The sequence below is a fragment of the Capra hircus genome, chromosome 17 (genome assembly GCF_001704415.2).
Source record: "Capra hircus breed San Clemente chromosome 17, ASM170441v1, whole genome shotgun sequence".
Classification (NCBI taxonomy): domain Eukaryota; kingdom Metazoa; phylum Chordata; class Mammalia; order Artiodactyla; family Bovidae; genus Capra; species Capra hircus.
The window spans coordinates 40,944,844-40,960,612 of NC_030824.1; the positions used below are offsets into that span (position 1 = coordinate 40,944,844).

At 35.4% G+C, this 15,769-nt stretch overlaps 1 protein-coding gene across 1 annotated transcript in view; it reads left to right on the forward strand.

The window, feature by feature from the left end:
* Window positions 1-9,302, forward strand: part of HSPA4L (heat shock protein family A (Hsp70) member 4 like) — a 54,924-nt gene extending 45,622 nt beyond the window's left edge. Inside the window, exons 18-19 of the mRNA XM_005691268.3 lie at window positions 791-952; window positions 4,361-9,302. Coding sequence (XP_005691325.1) covers window positions 791-952; window positions 4,361-4,552 — 354 coding nt within the window. The 3' untranslated portion in view covers window positions 4,553-9,302. The remainder of the gene's footprint in view (window positions 1-790; window positions 953-4,360) is intronic.

The window sequence follows — 15,769 nt, forward strand, 5'->3', positions numbered from 1 at the left end:
GGAATTCTGCTGCATATATTTTGAAGGCAGAGCTGATAAATTTTATGTAGATAAAACAGAAAGAGGAGTCAAAATAATTAAGGATTTTTGGCCTGAAAGGATAAAGTTGTTAATTACTGAGATGGACAAAACTTGGAAGAGTAGGTAGGGAGGTAATCGTGAATTTGAAACACAGGTAAGTTGTTTCAGACTTTATAAATAAAGAATTTGAGTTGGGAGTTCTTCAGGGAAGATGTTCAGGCTAGAGATTTTTTAAAAGTATGTAGACGGATGGGGAGGAGATCCTCCTTCTGTATGTTGCACCGTTGCTTCTTTCTGGTTTGAGACCACCAGTCTAAATCATGACTTCTTAGATTGTCTTTTACATGTGACAGCTACAGGTGTCTTTTTCAGACAATTTTATTTTTCATTTCTCCTTATCAACAACTTAACAGTCTGCTATAGAGTCAGAATTTTCTGTCTAGCTTGCTTGTGCCTGCTTACCTTATTTCATTTTACTCCTTGACAGATTTAATTCCATGCAGCTTCTTTCTTGGCTAAAAACTTCTTTTCAGTTTTAATATTCTTCACAAGTCATTCCTTTCCAAACCTGACTTCTTCAGAAGGCCTTTCCTCTTAAAAAGGCATACTGATTTTTCAGTTTCTTCAGTTCTATGTAATTTGTAAATGGCTTCTTCACATGAGTATGTGTGAGATACACACTCAGTAAGAGTCTAAATCTTTTAAGCAGGAATTACCAGTAAGTTGGTGCTTATTGAAAAACCTCATTAAGTTTTTTCCCCCCTAATAGGATGAAAGATACGATCATTTGGATCCTGCTGAAATTGAAAAGGTTGAAAAATATATCAGTGAAGCCATGAGTTGGCTGAACAGTAAGATGAACGCACAGAACAAACTAAGTCTCACTCAAGATCCTGTGGTGAAAGTTTCAGAAATAGTTGCAAAGTCAAAGGTAAGAAACTATAAACTTCTGTTTTATAATGGATTCAGTCACTAAAATTTTTTAATTATTCTGAGAAGTAGTCAACTTACAGAAAAACAGAGAAATAGGAATTTGAGGCTACTTTTTAATGTGGGGGGTAAAAAAGATTCTAGGTGGATCATGTTTCTTGATTTAATTAGTCTCACACACAGAGCAGCTTTTAGAAGTGTAAAATAAAGCAATAAAATAATGCAACAACTATAGATTTTCTGATTTTTCTAGGTAGATAACACTTTTGAATCTCCATTCTAAAACCACAGTATATGCTTGTTTTTGACATAGTTTGAAATGTATAAAATTTCATGGTAAAATCTTACTTCCAAGATAAACTTTCCATTTTAAAAACTGTTACTACTGAAAATGTCAAAAGTTAAAGAAAACATCATGAAAAACATGGGGATTAACTTTATAATAAAGATCAGCATCTAAGTAGAAAAATAAGACATTGGAAAAACAGCTGACAAAGAAATACATGTCTAAAAAACATGAAAAGATATTCATCTTTGTTACTAATCTAAGAAATGCAAATCTCTTTTCTCCGATTTGGTTATTTGTTTACATTTACAATCTTTGCCATAATTGCCAAGGGTGTGAAGAAATGGACACCTTTCCCTGAGCAATTTGGTTACATTTGTTACTGCTTTTTTCTGGGAAATCATTTCAGAATATGTATAGAAATTTAAAATGAGTTTACCTTTAATGCAGAAATAACAATTCTAGGAATTCATCTTAATTTGACTGTTGCATAAATATATAAACCCCTGCTTATGATACCAAAAAACTGGCAGCAACCTAAATACCTATCAATAAGAAATTAAACTGATGCATATACAACATATAATAATAGGTAAACATAGTATTTAATAGAGAGAAATGTATTTTCTTGCAGATTTAATTGTGGCTGCATTGGGTCTTGGCTGCTGTGCATGGGCTTTCCCCTAGCTGGGGTGAGCAGGGGCCCCTCTTCCGGCACGTGGGCTTCTCGCTGCAATGGCTTCTCTCGCTGCAGAGCACAGGCTTCCGCGGTTGCAGTGCATGGGCTTAGTTAGTTACCCTGGCTTGTGGGCTCAGGAGCACGGGCTCAACAGTCATGGTACACAAGCTTAGGTGCTTTGCAGCATGTCTAAAAAATATATGATCCTCCCAGAACAGGGGTTGAACTTGTGTCCCCTGCACTGGCAAATGGATTCTTAGCTATTAGACCATCAGGGAAGCCCAGTAAATCTATTGAAATATAAAGATTTATACATGATGCATGAAAAAGCACCTCAGAGTCTATAAAGTTATCTCACTGTAAATTAGCATGTTCATTAAGATTTTTATGTTTGGATACATGTATGCATGGACATATATCTAGAAGGATGTTCACCAAAAGGCTAATAATGTAAATCTAGAGGAGATGGTAGCTTAGTGGGTAAAGAATCTGCCTGCAGTGCAAGAGACCAGGGTTCAATTGCTAGGTTGGGAAAATCCCCTAGAGAAGGAAAAGTTAAACCACTCCACTGCCTGGAAATCCTATGGACAGAGGAGCCTAGCAGGCTACAGTCCATGGGGTAGCAAGAGTCAGACACAGCTTAGAAACTACACCATTACCACCAGAGGAGATGGAATATCAGGTGATTTTTTAAAAATCAGGTTCAGTATGCTCGTAGGTATTTATTTTAAAAACAAAAACAGGTTTGGGTTTTTTTTTATTGGAGTATATTTGATTGACAGCATTGTAAGTGTATATACAGTGATTCAATATTTTTACAGATTTTACTTCATTTAGTTATTCTAAAATATTGACTATATTGTTATACAGTATATCCTTGTAGTTTCTTTTATACATATTAGTTTGTATCTCTTAATCCTGTACCCTTATCTTGCTCCTCACTGGTGACCTTAATCCTGTACCCTTATCCCTCTCCCCACTGGTGACCTCTAATTTATTCTTTGTATCTCTGAGTCTTTTTTTCTGTTACTGGTACATTCATTTATTTTTTAGATTACACATGTAAGTAGTAAGATACAGTATTTGTCTCTCTGTAAGCATAATACCCTCCAGTAACATCAGTGCTGCTGCAGACAGCAAGTTTTCATTCTTCATTCTTTTTATTCCATTGTGTACATACGCTACATCTTTGTTCATCTGTTCATGGACACTTAGGTTGCTTCCACATGTTGGCTATTGTAAATGCTGCTGCTAGGAACGCTGGTGTGCATGTATGTTTTCAAATTAGTATTTTCATTTATTTCTGGATACTGAGAAGTAGATCATATAGTAACTCAACTTTTAGCTTTTTTAGGAACCTCCATACTGTTTTCTATAATGGCTGTACCAATTTACATTTCCACCAGAAACGTACATAGAGTTCCCTTTTCTCCATATCCTTACCAAAATGTTATTTGTGTTCTTTTTGATGACAGTCATTCTGACAGGTATGAGACATATTGTGATTTTGATTTGCATTTTTCTGATGATTAGTGATGTTGAGTTCTGTGCCAAACTGGTAATTTTTTTTTTTTTAATAATAAAGCAGTAAGAGTATTTTCCTTTTTGAGAAAGTTTTACAAAGAATATATTATAATTTACTCCTAATCAGGTGAGAGGCAGAGTGTAACAGGAACAGTTTGCCACAGAAACATTCCCCCAGGATGTTACCTCCTATTTTCCCACTCCACCCAATTTTGTGACACTGGTCTTGAAAGAATATAAAGTGTTTCAGTAGCGTTACTGAAATGGTCTTTTATTTCTGTGCAGAAAAACCAAGGATATAAAAAATAATATCTTTGAAATGATGATTAAGTTGAATTTACTTCCATGGCTTATTTTTCCTTCAACAGAAAAAGCTACTCTGTTTTCCAAAAGTAAAGTTAGTGTATACATTTATATAATTCCATTTATTAAAGTAGTTTTCGAGTAATTTTGAGAAATTTTAACTTATGAAATAGGTGCTATGTGACATACTTCTCATAACAGAGCTTTAGGCCTAATTTAAAGGAATGAATTAAAAATTATTCCTAGGAATTCCCTGGCATTCCAGTGGTTAAACTCTGTGCCCTCACTGCCAAGGACCCCCAAGTTCAGTCCCTGGTCAGGGGGTTCTGAATGCCATGTGTCATGGCCAAAATAAATTATGAGGAAGAAATTTAGTAACAATACAGAATGTATTATTATATCAAAGACTGAATAGTATCTTAAACCACTGACATACACTAGCCAAGAAGGTAAATAATTCATTAAGGTATTTTAAGAATTAGCTGGTTATCTAGCTGAGCTAACAGCTATTCAGCAATGTGGAATTATGTGGAAATTTACAAAGTATATGTGAACTTCAGAAAGTTAGTGGTAACTTGTTACATAATATTTTTAATCAATTTTCTTCATGCTTTTAGGAACTGGATAATTTCTGTAACCCCATCATTTATAAGCCCAAACCGAAAGTAGAGGCTGCTGAAGACAAGGCAAAGGATAATAGTGAACACAATGGACCAATGGATGGACAGAGTGGGGCTGAAACTAAACCAGATTCAACAAAAGACAACTCGCAGCATACTAAATCTTCCGGAGAGATGGAAGTGGACTAAGTCTTAACTTTACCTTCACGTAGTTCAAATAGTGCGAGTAACCACAGAGTCCGTTCTTCTTCTTTTACATCTGGTACACACAACAGATGTTTTGTTGCTCTTAACCACTTTCTGTCATTTGTTTTTTGGAGTAGTTCTGAAAAGTGTTTCATACTGAGTGCACTTACGTTCATTTCCATTGCTGCTTATGTGAAGCTTTAGCTGAATATAGATTAACAAATCAGTTTAAGCTTTCCTAATCTATTTTATGTCAAACATGCAAGACTGATAAGTAGTTGGCAACAATCTACCTTACTTAAAGCTTCTACATGGATAAACCTCAGCTCCTTTATTCAGGAAAGGATACTGTATTGCACTATTGTTGCAGAAGCATAGATTTAATTGCATCATTATTTTTAAAAACATTGAAACTGATGGGGTTTAAAGCCACCAAGGCACTGACCTTTTTGTAGTTACTGTACTGTTATAATTTAAACATTAAAAACAAATAGGTTCCTTGACAAACTAGTCCATATCAGTGTTGTGCCATGAGAACTCCAAAACTTTGTCATCATATAAATGGACTAAACCACACACTGAAGGGGAAAATGCACAATTTTATGTTAAGGTGACACCAGCAGTTTGCTTCTTTTCATTAGTCATGTGGATTGATGTTTCTCAGAGTAATTCAGTGTCTTTTGCACTTGAAACTTCTGATCTACTTGTCCTGAAGACCAGCTGCTGCTAAAGTAATGCTAACCTAAAAACGATGAAGCATTTTTGATGAAAATACCTTCATGTTAAGGGGGAAATGCTGTTGACTTACTCAGACAAGCATCTGTGATGTTGATAGCCTTTGTTTTTAGTTTTAAATAGTTTGTTTTCTTAGTTCATTTTGTTAATCTGTTAACACAGGGTAGGGAGAAATGGCACAATGTGTATTGCATTATATACATTTATCAGTGATTTACTGTTAACATATAACATAACACTACAAGTGGTAATACTTGAAAAGAAGCACTTAAACCACGTAAGTCTTAGGAAATAATGCTTGTAATAAACTATGTTACATATCAACAGGCAAATATAGAATGTTCCATAGTGTAATATGATATGTGATTAAATTATAGTTCTTGCTGTTATATAACCTGTTCAGACCTGGGCTCCAGTTTTGGTGCTTCATATATTTATATGGGACAAGGGACTGTGAAACTAAGATTCTTGAGCTTCATCACCAGACTTGTTCACACTGTTCAGTTCTGTCCAAAAGCTTGAAATTTTCAGTATGGGAGGCAGACTGTTCAACCTACAAAGAAAAGAAACAGAGAATGCATGGGTACTTGTATTCTTAATGCCAATCAACTAGATTGACCTATGTTAAAATTTTGAGAAGCTCAGTTTTTCCCAAAACTACATCTTTATATTAAGAATTAATATTGACTTTCCTTAAGTAGTAAAAATTGAGAGTTCAATATCTTTAGGGATAGTCACTACTCACAACTAGTTCTCTAAGAGAGATTTTGTTTCTACAATGTAGTCTGCACTGAAAGGAGAGTATAGAACAGTGCATTTTGCAGGGATTTTTATTCATCCTTTCAGAGGAAGGAGATGTCCCTTTTTTGCATTAAAAAAATCATATACACCCAATATATTTTTTGTCTTCAAACTAATGAAATAATCATATCCATTAGCAACGATGAAACATACTTTTCATTTCTATGTTGGTATATATAGGTTCACTTCAGTAACAGCATCAGAGTTATGAAAGGGAATAAAGTACGTGTAAGGAGTTTATTGCTTTCTCTTAAGAAAATCTCTACCCACTTTGTCAGGAGCTGTACCTCTAACTGGGAGTATGTAAGAACAACCCTTTCTGCATCTGAACTGTCTAGTACATCCTGACATTTTCAGTTCCTTACTAGCTTATATAGTTCTCTGTTTTAATCAGAATTATATTCTAGTTCCTGTAGTTATGTACCACTTCATTTATAAGTTAAATATATCCAAAAATAATGTGTATACTTTTCTTACCCATTTATTCAACTTAAATGATTTTCAAAAGCCCTTAACCTTATAATTAGTTGTTTATTGAATACATTAATAAAAGAGAAAATGTTCTACTGAATCTAGTTTTGGGTAGATGGTATGGGCTCAGTTTAATTTTAATCTGTATGAAGTATGAAGTGCTAGACAAAAAATTAAAGATCTTTTTTTTAAAAATATATAGCAAAATAGGATATTTTCCTATAGTAATATGAAAATAAAAACTAAATATGTAGGAAATATCTAGGATAATTAATAAAGTAATACACTTCAACTCTATGGAAAAATATAAGTTACTTGGTTTCAGAAGTCAACTCCTAATAACCAATCATAGTGACTTTAAAAACAAAGATTGTTAAATAATATAAAGTTTGCAATGTTTTAATTCCTTAGCTATGTACAGAATACTTAAGTTTTAAAATAACTACAAACAGCACACCAAAGAATTAGGCTACTGGAATAAAAGATCATCTCAATTTTAAAAAGGTAAAAATTAAACTTAAGAAATACAAATTTCTTAGACTTTGAGGGGGGTGTCAGTTTTTGGTATATTTATGATTATATTTCCTAGCTAGAAGTCTTTAAAATGAATTTGGGAAATCAATTATCATTATCATAAAGTGACTGTGAAAATATTTTATCCAAATTAGTACATCTTCAACTGTTTTGAAAAAGTATGTTTAAGATCAACTAACCCAAAATAGATTTAACAACCATCCCTCCATTTGCATAAATTTGAACTGTAATACTAACCCTATAAATATTACCCTTAGGATTTCATTTTATTTTTAACAGCTGGTATTGGTAGTCCACAACAATTGAAGCCTTGTTATTAATTGTACATATCATAGATTTATACAAAATCTAACTTCATCTTTCTCAACTTTTAGAGATTTACAACAAAAAAATTCAATTCTAAAGGAAATGTTATTTTGTGGTTAGACTTCCAAGTTTTAAGCATAATTTGTTTTGTGGTATTTGATTCTATAAAACTTAATGAGACGTATATCTAACTGTATTATCAGTATTTAAAATCTGATGATATTGATTAAAGTCAGCCACTGATGACTTTTCCAATAACACAGGTGTAGGGAATGCTTATAAAGTTTGATTCTAATGTTTTATTATCCTCTCAACTATAGTATGTTTTACAACTATCAAACTAAATATTTAATCTTAGTTTCAGAAGATCCAGACTTCTTGATCAAACAAAGCTTTAAAATTAATCTTAAAATAATTTCCTTCATCTTTTCTTTTGATAAAAAAAGAAGATTTAATGCAGATCAAAACCAACCAAGTCTTTAACCAAAACAAAAGCTTTATCTTTCACATCTCTTAATAAAAAGTAAACTAAATTAACATTCTTCCATATACTCATGTTTCCGAAAACAAACAACTCTGGTTGTTTCTAACATAACCAGATGTCTAAGTTTAATATTAATAACTGCTTAGAAGGAAAAAAACCCCACTAAATATCTATGCCAGTGGTCAGCAGGTGGTAATGGCTCTTTCACCTTCCAGATCTCTAGGATCTGGTCACCGTCCAGACCTCTAGCATATTATTAGAGTAAGCATTAAAAAGAAAAAGCACATATTAAAAATACATTATTTAATAACTTGGAGCTTTCAAGTCAAAGACAATAATTGAATCATGAACATTTGATTTAGTCTGTCATGCAGGTCAAAATGCATATTGACAAAAACATTACTGGCATGATCTTTGGGATCTCGAATTTACTATCATGTCCTAGGTCACATGGTGAGTATTAGGGAAGTGGATTGATTACTCATTCTATAACGAGATTCGTGAATTTCAAAATGTTTTACATACTTTAGTTGTCTTCTATACGTTTATATACTATAAGACAACTAAAGTAAGTAGGAATTACCTTAGTCCTTCCTGTTTTATTTATCCTCTCATTCAGTCTATTACATAATCATTTTATTTCCATTATATTGGATTATTCAAGTCTTATTTCATGTATTTAAAAAAATAGTTTTCCTATCACTTTGCTTGATAACTGATTTTATTAGCTGTCTTTTTACTTTAAAACCAAATCTTACTGTTAAGAATTTTTTGATTCTAAAATTCATACTTAAAAAGCCATGTTGTAAGTTTCCATATGTAATACCTCTAAAATTTAATATTGGCTTAATGGGTTTTTCATATTCTGGCCTTGAATACTTTTAAGTAGTTCTGGACTAAAAGAAGTCAATTTTTGTGAGTACTGTGTATTATAAGTAACCAGCGTCCTTCATTTTTAATCCAAGTATCAATGTAACAAGGGTCAGAAATTCAAAATAGTTGTTAAAGATTAGACACCTTCAATTTTTTGCTGCTTTCTGATTACATACATACATGTGTCATGCATCTTCCTTGGGTGTTTTTTTTTAATTTTTTGCCTCCATGGACTTGAGTTTTAACATGCTCTTGAAATCAATGGACCCACACAGAATGTAGATGTAAAAATGTAATTAGAAATGGAGATCTAAGTAAAGGAAGCTTTAAAGCGTTGTGGTTTTTTTTCCCTGAAATACTTTAATGGCTTAGTGTCTTGAAAGGAGACTCACAGTAAAAGTAAAAAAAAAAATTGTATTTGGCTGGATGAAGCCACTGTTGTTTAATACAGAAGCAATTTTTTAATGAAGCTACTGAATTGTTTAGTACTAATATGGTATCCACGTTATTTTTCTTTTCTCCAACCATTATTAAAATAATTTATATACATAGTGACTCTGACTCCAGTCATTAGTATAAAATACCTTCTGGTAGTTCAGGTCCTACTAGCTGACAATTGTTTTTTTAAAGAAAACTACTACATTTGATTTCTCAATTTCACAGTTTATTGTTGGCACAAACAGTGACCAGTGCAATGCCGAAAATCGTAACAAACTGGGTTTTGCATGTACCAGACCTTTAGCTTCAATGAGCAATCATGAGAATGGTTTATGATATTAAAATTGGTAACATTCTTATATGTAACCCCTATATAGGTGGTATACAATTTTTGTTTACAAAGCATAGCCATAAAATGTTTACATATGCAGAATCCGAGTATATAAAACATTTTCTGTGTATGTAAAATGGCATCATATTAGTGAACAAATAACTGACAAAGTGCATTTATCAGTTGCTATTTGTTCACTAATAGTAAAGTGCACACTGTCAAGACGTAGTGTAAACTTACTTTTGCACCATGAGTTTTGCACAGCAGAGGGTTCACATATTGAACTTCAGTGACTTGATGGTGGTTTGGGGACAGGTTTTCAGAGCCATTTATATACTTTGCTTGGCAATGAGGGTTGAGTAAACTGGCAAACTTTTTAAACCTTCCAATGATGTTTATTCTGAAAACTACTGGAAGTGTTGTCACAGAATAACTTTGTATTGGAAAAGAAAATCTAGAAATAAATGAACTAGAAAACTTTTATAGAGATTTCCAGTACATAAAGAGGAGCTCCCTGCACGAATTTCTCTTAACCTTTTTTTGAGAAATGCTATTCCAGGTGAAATAGCATGCTGGGGTTTCCTGGTCTACGTTTCAGCATTTGATGCTTAATCTTCTAGTGCTTGAACTAACTTGTGAGAATACAAAGGATAATAAATCCTTAATCCACAGAAAATACGTATACCTCCACGAACTTAAGTACAAATAAATACTTTCAAAATTTAGAAGGCTGAACAACTGGCAGTTTATACCTGTTCATCTTACCCTGATTTTCAGGATAACTGGAGAGGATTTTGCTTTTTTAACCCACAATCCCTAGTGATGAACAGAGTTGATAATCTTCACCTCTGGAAGTCGAGGAATGTCTGTCGACTGTAATTCCTAATATTTTATCCTCAATCCCTCCCTCCTAAAGAAATAAAGATAGATTCAAGTTGTTTCATGCATCCTGCAAATGCCAAAAGGCAATTCGAAGCCAGTTGTATCAAGCAGCATTTGATTTCCTGGTCAATCTCCCTGAAAAGGATTTGTGTACTGGTTTTAGACATTTAAGATTCAGGTTAAATTAAGAGTAAATAAAAAGGGCTTCCCTGGTGGCTAAGTTGTGAAGACTCTGCTTGCCAATGCAGGAGACACAGGTTAGATCCCTGGTCCAGAAGATCCCACATGCTGCAGAGCAACTAAGCCTGTGCTCTAGGACCCAGGAGCTGCAACCACTGAGCCTGCGTGCCCCCAGAACCTGTGCTCCGCAACGAGAAGCTTGTACACCGCAACCAGAGGGTAGCCCCCACCTAGAGAAAAACCCATGCAGCAACAAAGACCCGGCATGGCCAAAAATAAGCAGAAAATAAAAAGTAAATAATTTGTAGTAAAGAAAATTAACCCTGTTGTAGGCAAACAGAACAAAGAGAAATTATATATCAGTAACTATGGGAATGCAAGTACCATAAACTTAGCAGTTTAAGAACTATATGTAGTATTTACAAGGATACTTCTTAAACATAATGATGTAATGTGCTTAGTCACTCAGTTGTGTCTGACTCTTTGCCACCCCCTGGATCCTTTTGTCCATGGAATTTTCCAGGCAAGAATACTGGAGGGGGTAGCCATTCCATTCTCCAGGGGATTTTCCTGACCCAGGGATCAAACCCAGATCTTCTGTATTGCAGGCAGATTCTTTACCATCTGAGCCACCAGGGAAGCCCCAACACTACCTTATGACCCACATACAGCAATCCCACAACTGGGCATATACTTTGAGAAAACTGTAATTCAAGAAGAGACACGTTCCCCAGTGTTCATTATTACAGCACTGTTTACAGTAGCCAGGAGACGGAATTAACCTAAATGTCCATCGACAGATGAATGGATAAAGATGTGGTACATATATGCAGTGGAATATTATTCAGCCACAAAAAGGAACAAAATCGTGCCATTAGCAGAGACATGGCTGGACCTTACAGAGTGAAGTCAGTCAGAGGAAAACAAACACTGTATATTATCGCATATAAGGAGAATCCAGAAAAACAGTACTGATGAACTTATCTGCAGGGCAGGAATAGACAGAGAACAGACTTGCGGACACAGACGGGAAGGAGAGGGTGGGACGGATTTACAGCTGTTCTGACGTATATACACTACCATGGGTGAAATAGCTAGCTAGTGGGAAGCTGCTGTAGACAGCCCAGGAAGCTCAGCTCAGTGCCCTGTGAATGACCTCGTGGGGTGGGATGGAAAGTGAGGCGGGAGGGAGGCTCAAGGAGGAGGGGAAATGTGTAAACTAACACAAACATAATTGCTGGAAAGCAATTATATTTCCATTTTAAAAAAAGAAACCTAAACCCAAACACCCACAATGTGGTACCACTTCATCATACTTCTCAGAACAGCTGTCATCAAGTTCTGTGTGTCTCAGGGAACTCAAACAAGGGCTCTGTATCAACCTAGAGGGATGTGATGGGGAGGGAGGTTCAAGAGGGAGGGAATATATGTATACAGGGAGACCTGGCGTGCTGCGATTCATGCGGTCACAAAGAGTCTGACACAACTGAGCGACTGAACTGAACTGATGGCTGATTCATGTTGAGATCTGATAGAAAAAATTCTTAAAGCAATTATCCAATTAAAATTTTTTTAAAAAGCTTTGGTGAGGATGTAGAGAAAAAGGACTCGTGTTGTTGGGAATATAAATTGGTGCAACTACCATGGAAAATAGTATGGAGTTTCCTAAAAAAAAAAAAAAAAAACTATCAATTCCATTTCAGGATATTTATCCAAATAAAAACACTAAGTCAAAAATATACATGCACCCCTCTCAGTGCTAAACCTGAAGCTCCAATTCTCTGGCCACCTGATACGAAGAGCCGAAAAGACCCTGATGGTGGGAGAGGTTTAAGGCAGGAGGAGAAGGGGATGACAGGATGAGATGGTTGGATGGCATCACTGACTCAGTGGACATGAGTTTGAGCAAGCTCTGGGAGATGGTGAAGGACAGGGGAAGTCTGGTGTGCTGCAGTCCATGGGGTCGCAAAAAGTCGGACACTAACGCGCAACTGAACAACAACATCGTTCACTGCAATACTGTTTGGAAACAACCTAAGTGTCCACTGATGGATAATTTAAGATGTATTCTGCATATATAGTATTGCTGCTAAGTCGCGTCAGTCGTGTCTGACTCTGTGTGACCCCATAGACGGCAGCCCACCAGGCTCCCCCGTCCCTGGGATTCTCCAGGCAAGAACAATGGAGCCGGTTGCCATTTCCTTCTCCAATGCGTGAAAGTGAAGTCGCTCAGTCGTTTCTGACTCTTAGCGACCCCATGGACTGCAGCCTACCAGGCTCCTCCGTCCATGGGATTTCCCAGTCAAGAGTACTGGAGTGGGGTGCCATTGCCTTCTCCGATATATAGTATTATCCAGCGATAAAAAAGAAAAAAAATCTTACACAAATTTGTAACGTGGACTCAGAGGGCATTATGCTAAGTAAAGCAAGTCAGTAAGTCAGAGAAAGAAAACCACCACATTCTATGTAGAATCTAATATATATATATAAATATGTATTTAGTTTGGGTTAAATAAAAATTTTAAAAAGAAAAAAAGAATAGGTATGGAGGGGACAGTGGGTCCCTCCAGTGGAAGGAACACTGGAAAGTGCCTGAAAGGAAGGCATCCTGCACTTTGGACCATGGAAGGTAGGTCAGCACCCCCATTCCTGGGGTCATCAGTCTTGTGTTGCAAACAGCTAGCTAAGCCCCAAGAACATCCAAAAGCCTCACTCGGAATCCTCTACGGAAAAACAAGTGGGTGACGGTAACCAAAAATAAAGGCCTTAGGCTTCCAGTAGCCAATGTCACAAGTTCTTACATGAAAATATCAGGCTGTTGGTATGTCCATAGTATGTAAAATTGTAAGTTTAATTCATATATGGCTATCTTGAGTAGTAACATTGACACACTGGGAGTTAAAAATACAAGTTGCAGTACATATAATCCCATTTCTTTAATAGGAAATATATATATACACACACACACACACACATACACACACACACACTTGTACAAAAGTAGGAAGGTAGGGAAGGGACCCTTTCAAAGTTACCACTGATTACCTATGAGGGGATGACAGATATTTTCAAAATAATAATGTATCACATACAAATTCAAGTGAGATCTGGGAAAGCAACCTGGTGCTGGAGAATTCTGAAAACCCTGCAGACAAGGAAGGTGTACTTCTTTCTATATCTTGAGTTAAAAAGGGAGTCTGTCTTTAAGTGGCTAGGCAAAGTCCCCAGGTTAGGAATCTTCCTATAAAAGGAGACATCAACCAGTCAACCACACCCAGGTATTTTTAAGCTGAAAAAGTGCAGTTGACATTCAGCGGTTTCCCAAATGTGATCTGTGAAGGATTAAGAGTCAGGAATGGCTTTGGGAAAGGACAGTTAGGAACCTGACAGGGTAACTTTTGGGAACTCACTAGCACTGCTTTGCTTTGGGGGATTGTCATTAAACTTTTAGTATTCAGCAGCAACAAAAACAAAAGTTAAAAACTTCTGATACCACTGAAATAGACTTTGGAGTTAAACAAAACATTTACTTAATCTCCCTTGGTCTTAGTTTCTCCATCTGTGTAAAGCAGATAACCCCTACTTTCTCGTGTGAGCCCTCAGGGAAGTCAACACCAGACAAAAGTACTGCCACAAACGAAAATTACAGGGCCGTATCTTTCATGAATATAGATGCAAAAATCCACAACAAAATATTAGCAAACTGAATCCAACAACACATACACATACACATAAAAAAGATTACAAACCATGACCAAGTGAGATTCATCCCAGAGTCACAAAGTGGTTCAATACATGCAAATCCCTCGGTGTGATATACCACATCAAAAGAAAAGACAAAAACCACAGTCATCTCAACAGATGCAGAAAAAGCATTTAACAAAATTCAACATCCAGTCATGATAAAAAATTCCTACCAGAGTGGGCACAGTGGGAACATCTCTTAACATAATAAAAACCATTTACGACAAACCCACAGCCAGCATAACACTCAATGGTGAAAAACTGAAACCCTTCCTGCTAAATTCTGGAGCAAGACAAGGATACCCACTCCCATCAGTTCTATTTAACATAGTCCTCACCACAGCAATTAAAAAAAGAAAAAGAAAAGGTATCCAAATTGAAGCGAAGAGGTTAGATTATCGTTATACGTAAATGGTTGATACTAAAATACAGAAAACCCTAAAGACTATACAAAAACTACTAGAACCCATAAATGAATTTAGCAAGGTAGCAGGATACAAGATTAAAATACAGAAATCGGCTGCATTGCTTTACACAAACAATGAAATAACATAAAGGGAAAGCAAAAAAAAAAAAAAAAAAAGCCCCTTTAAAATGGCATCAAAAAATAAAATAAAATACTTTGGAACAAACCTGATCAAGGAGGTAAAAGATCCATATGCCGAGAACAATATAAAACACTGAGGAAGGAAATTGAAGATGATTTAAGGAAATGGAAAGACACCCCATGCTTGTGATTTGGAAGAATTAATATTGTTACAACCACTGTGCTACCCAAAGCAATCTACAGATTTAAAGTGATCCTATCAAAATACCCATTATATTTTTCACAGAACTAGAATAAATAATCCTCTAGTTTATATATGGAACCATAAAGGACCCAGAATTGACAAATCAATCTTGAGGAAAAAGAACAAAGCAAGAGGCATAACCATCCCAGACTTCAGACAATACTACAATGAGCTACTGTCATCAAACAGAAGGGTATTAGCACAAAAAAAAAGACCAAATGAATCAGTGGAACAAAATAGAGAGCCCAGAAATAAACACTACAGTCAATTAATCTACAACAAAGTAGGCAAGAATATACAATGGAGAGAAAACAGTCTCTTCAGCAAGTGGTGTTGGGAAAGCTGGGCAACCTCATGTAAATCAAGGAAATTAGAACACTCCCTCACATCATATGCAAAATAAACTCAAAATGGTTTAAAGACTTAAAATATAAGACACAACACCATAAAAATCCTATAGGAGAACACAGCAAAACATTCTCTGATATAAATCATACCAATGTTTTCTAGATCAGTCTACCAAGGCAATAGAAATAAAAGCAAAACTAAACAAATGGGACCTAACCAAACTTATAAGCTCTTGCACAGCAAAGGAAACCATAAACAAAACAAAACAAACTACAAAATGGCAGAAAAATATTTGAAAATGA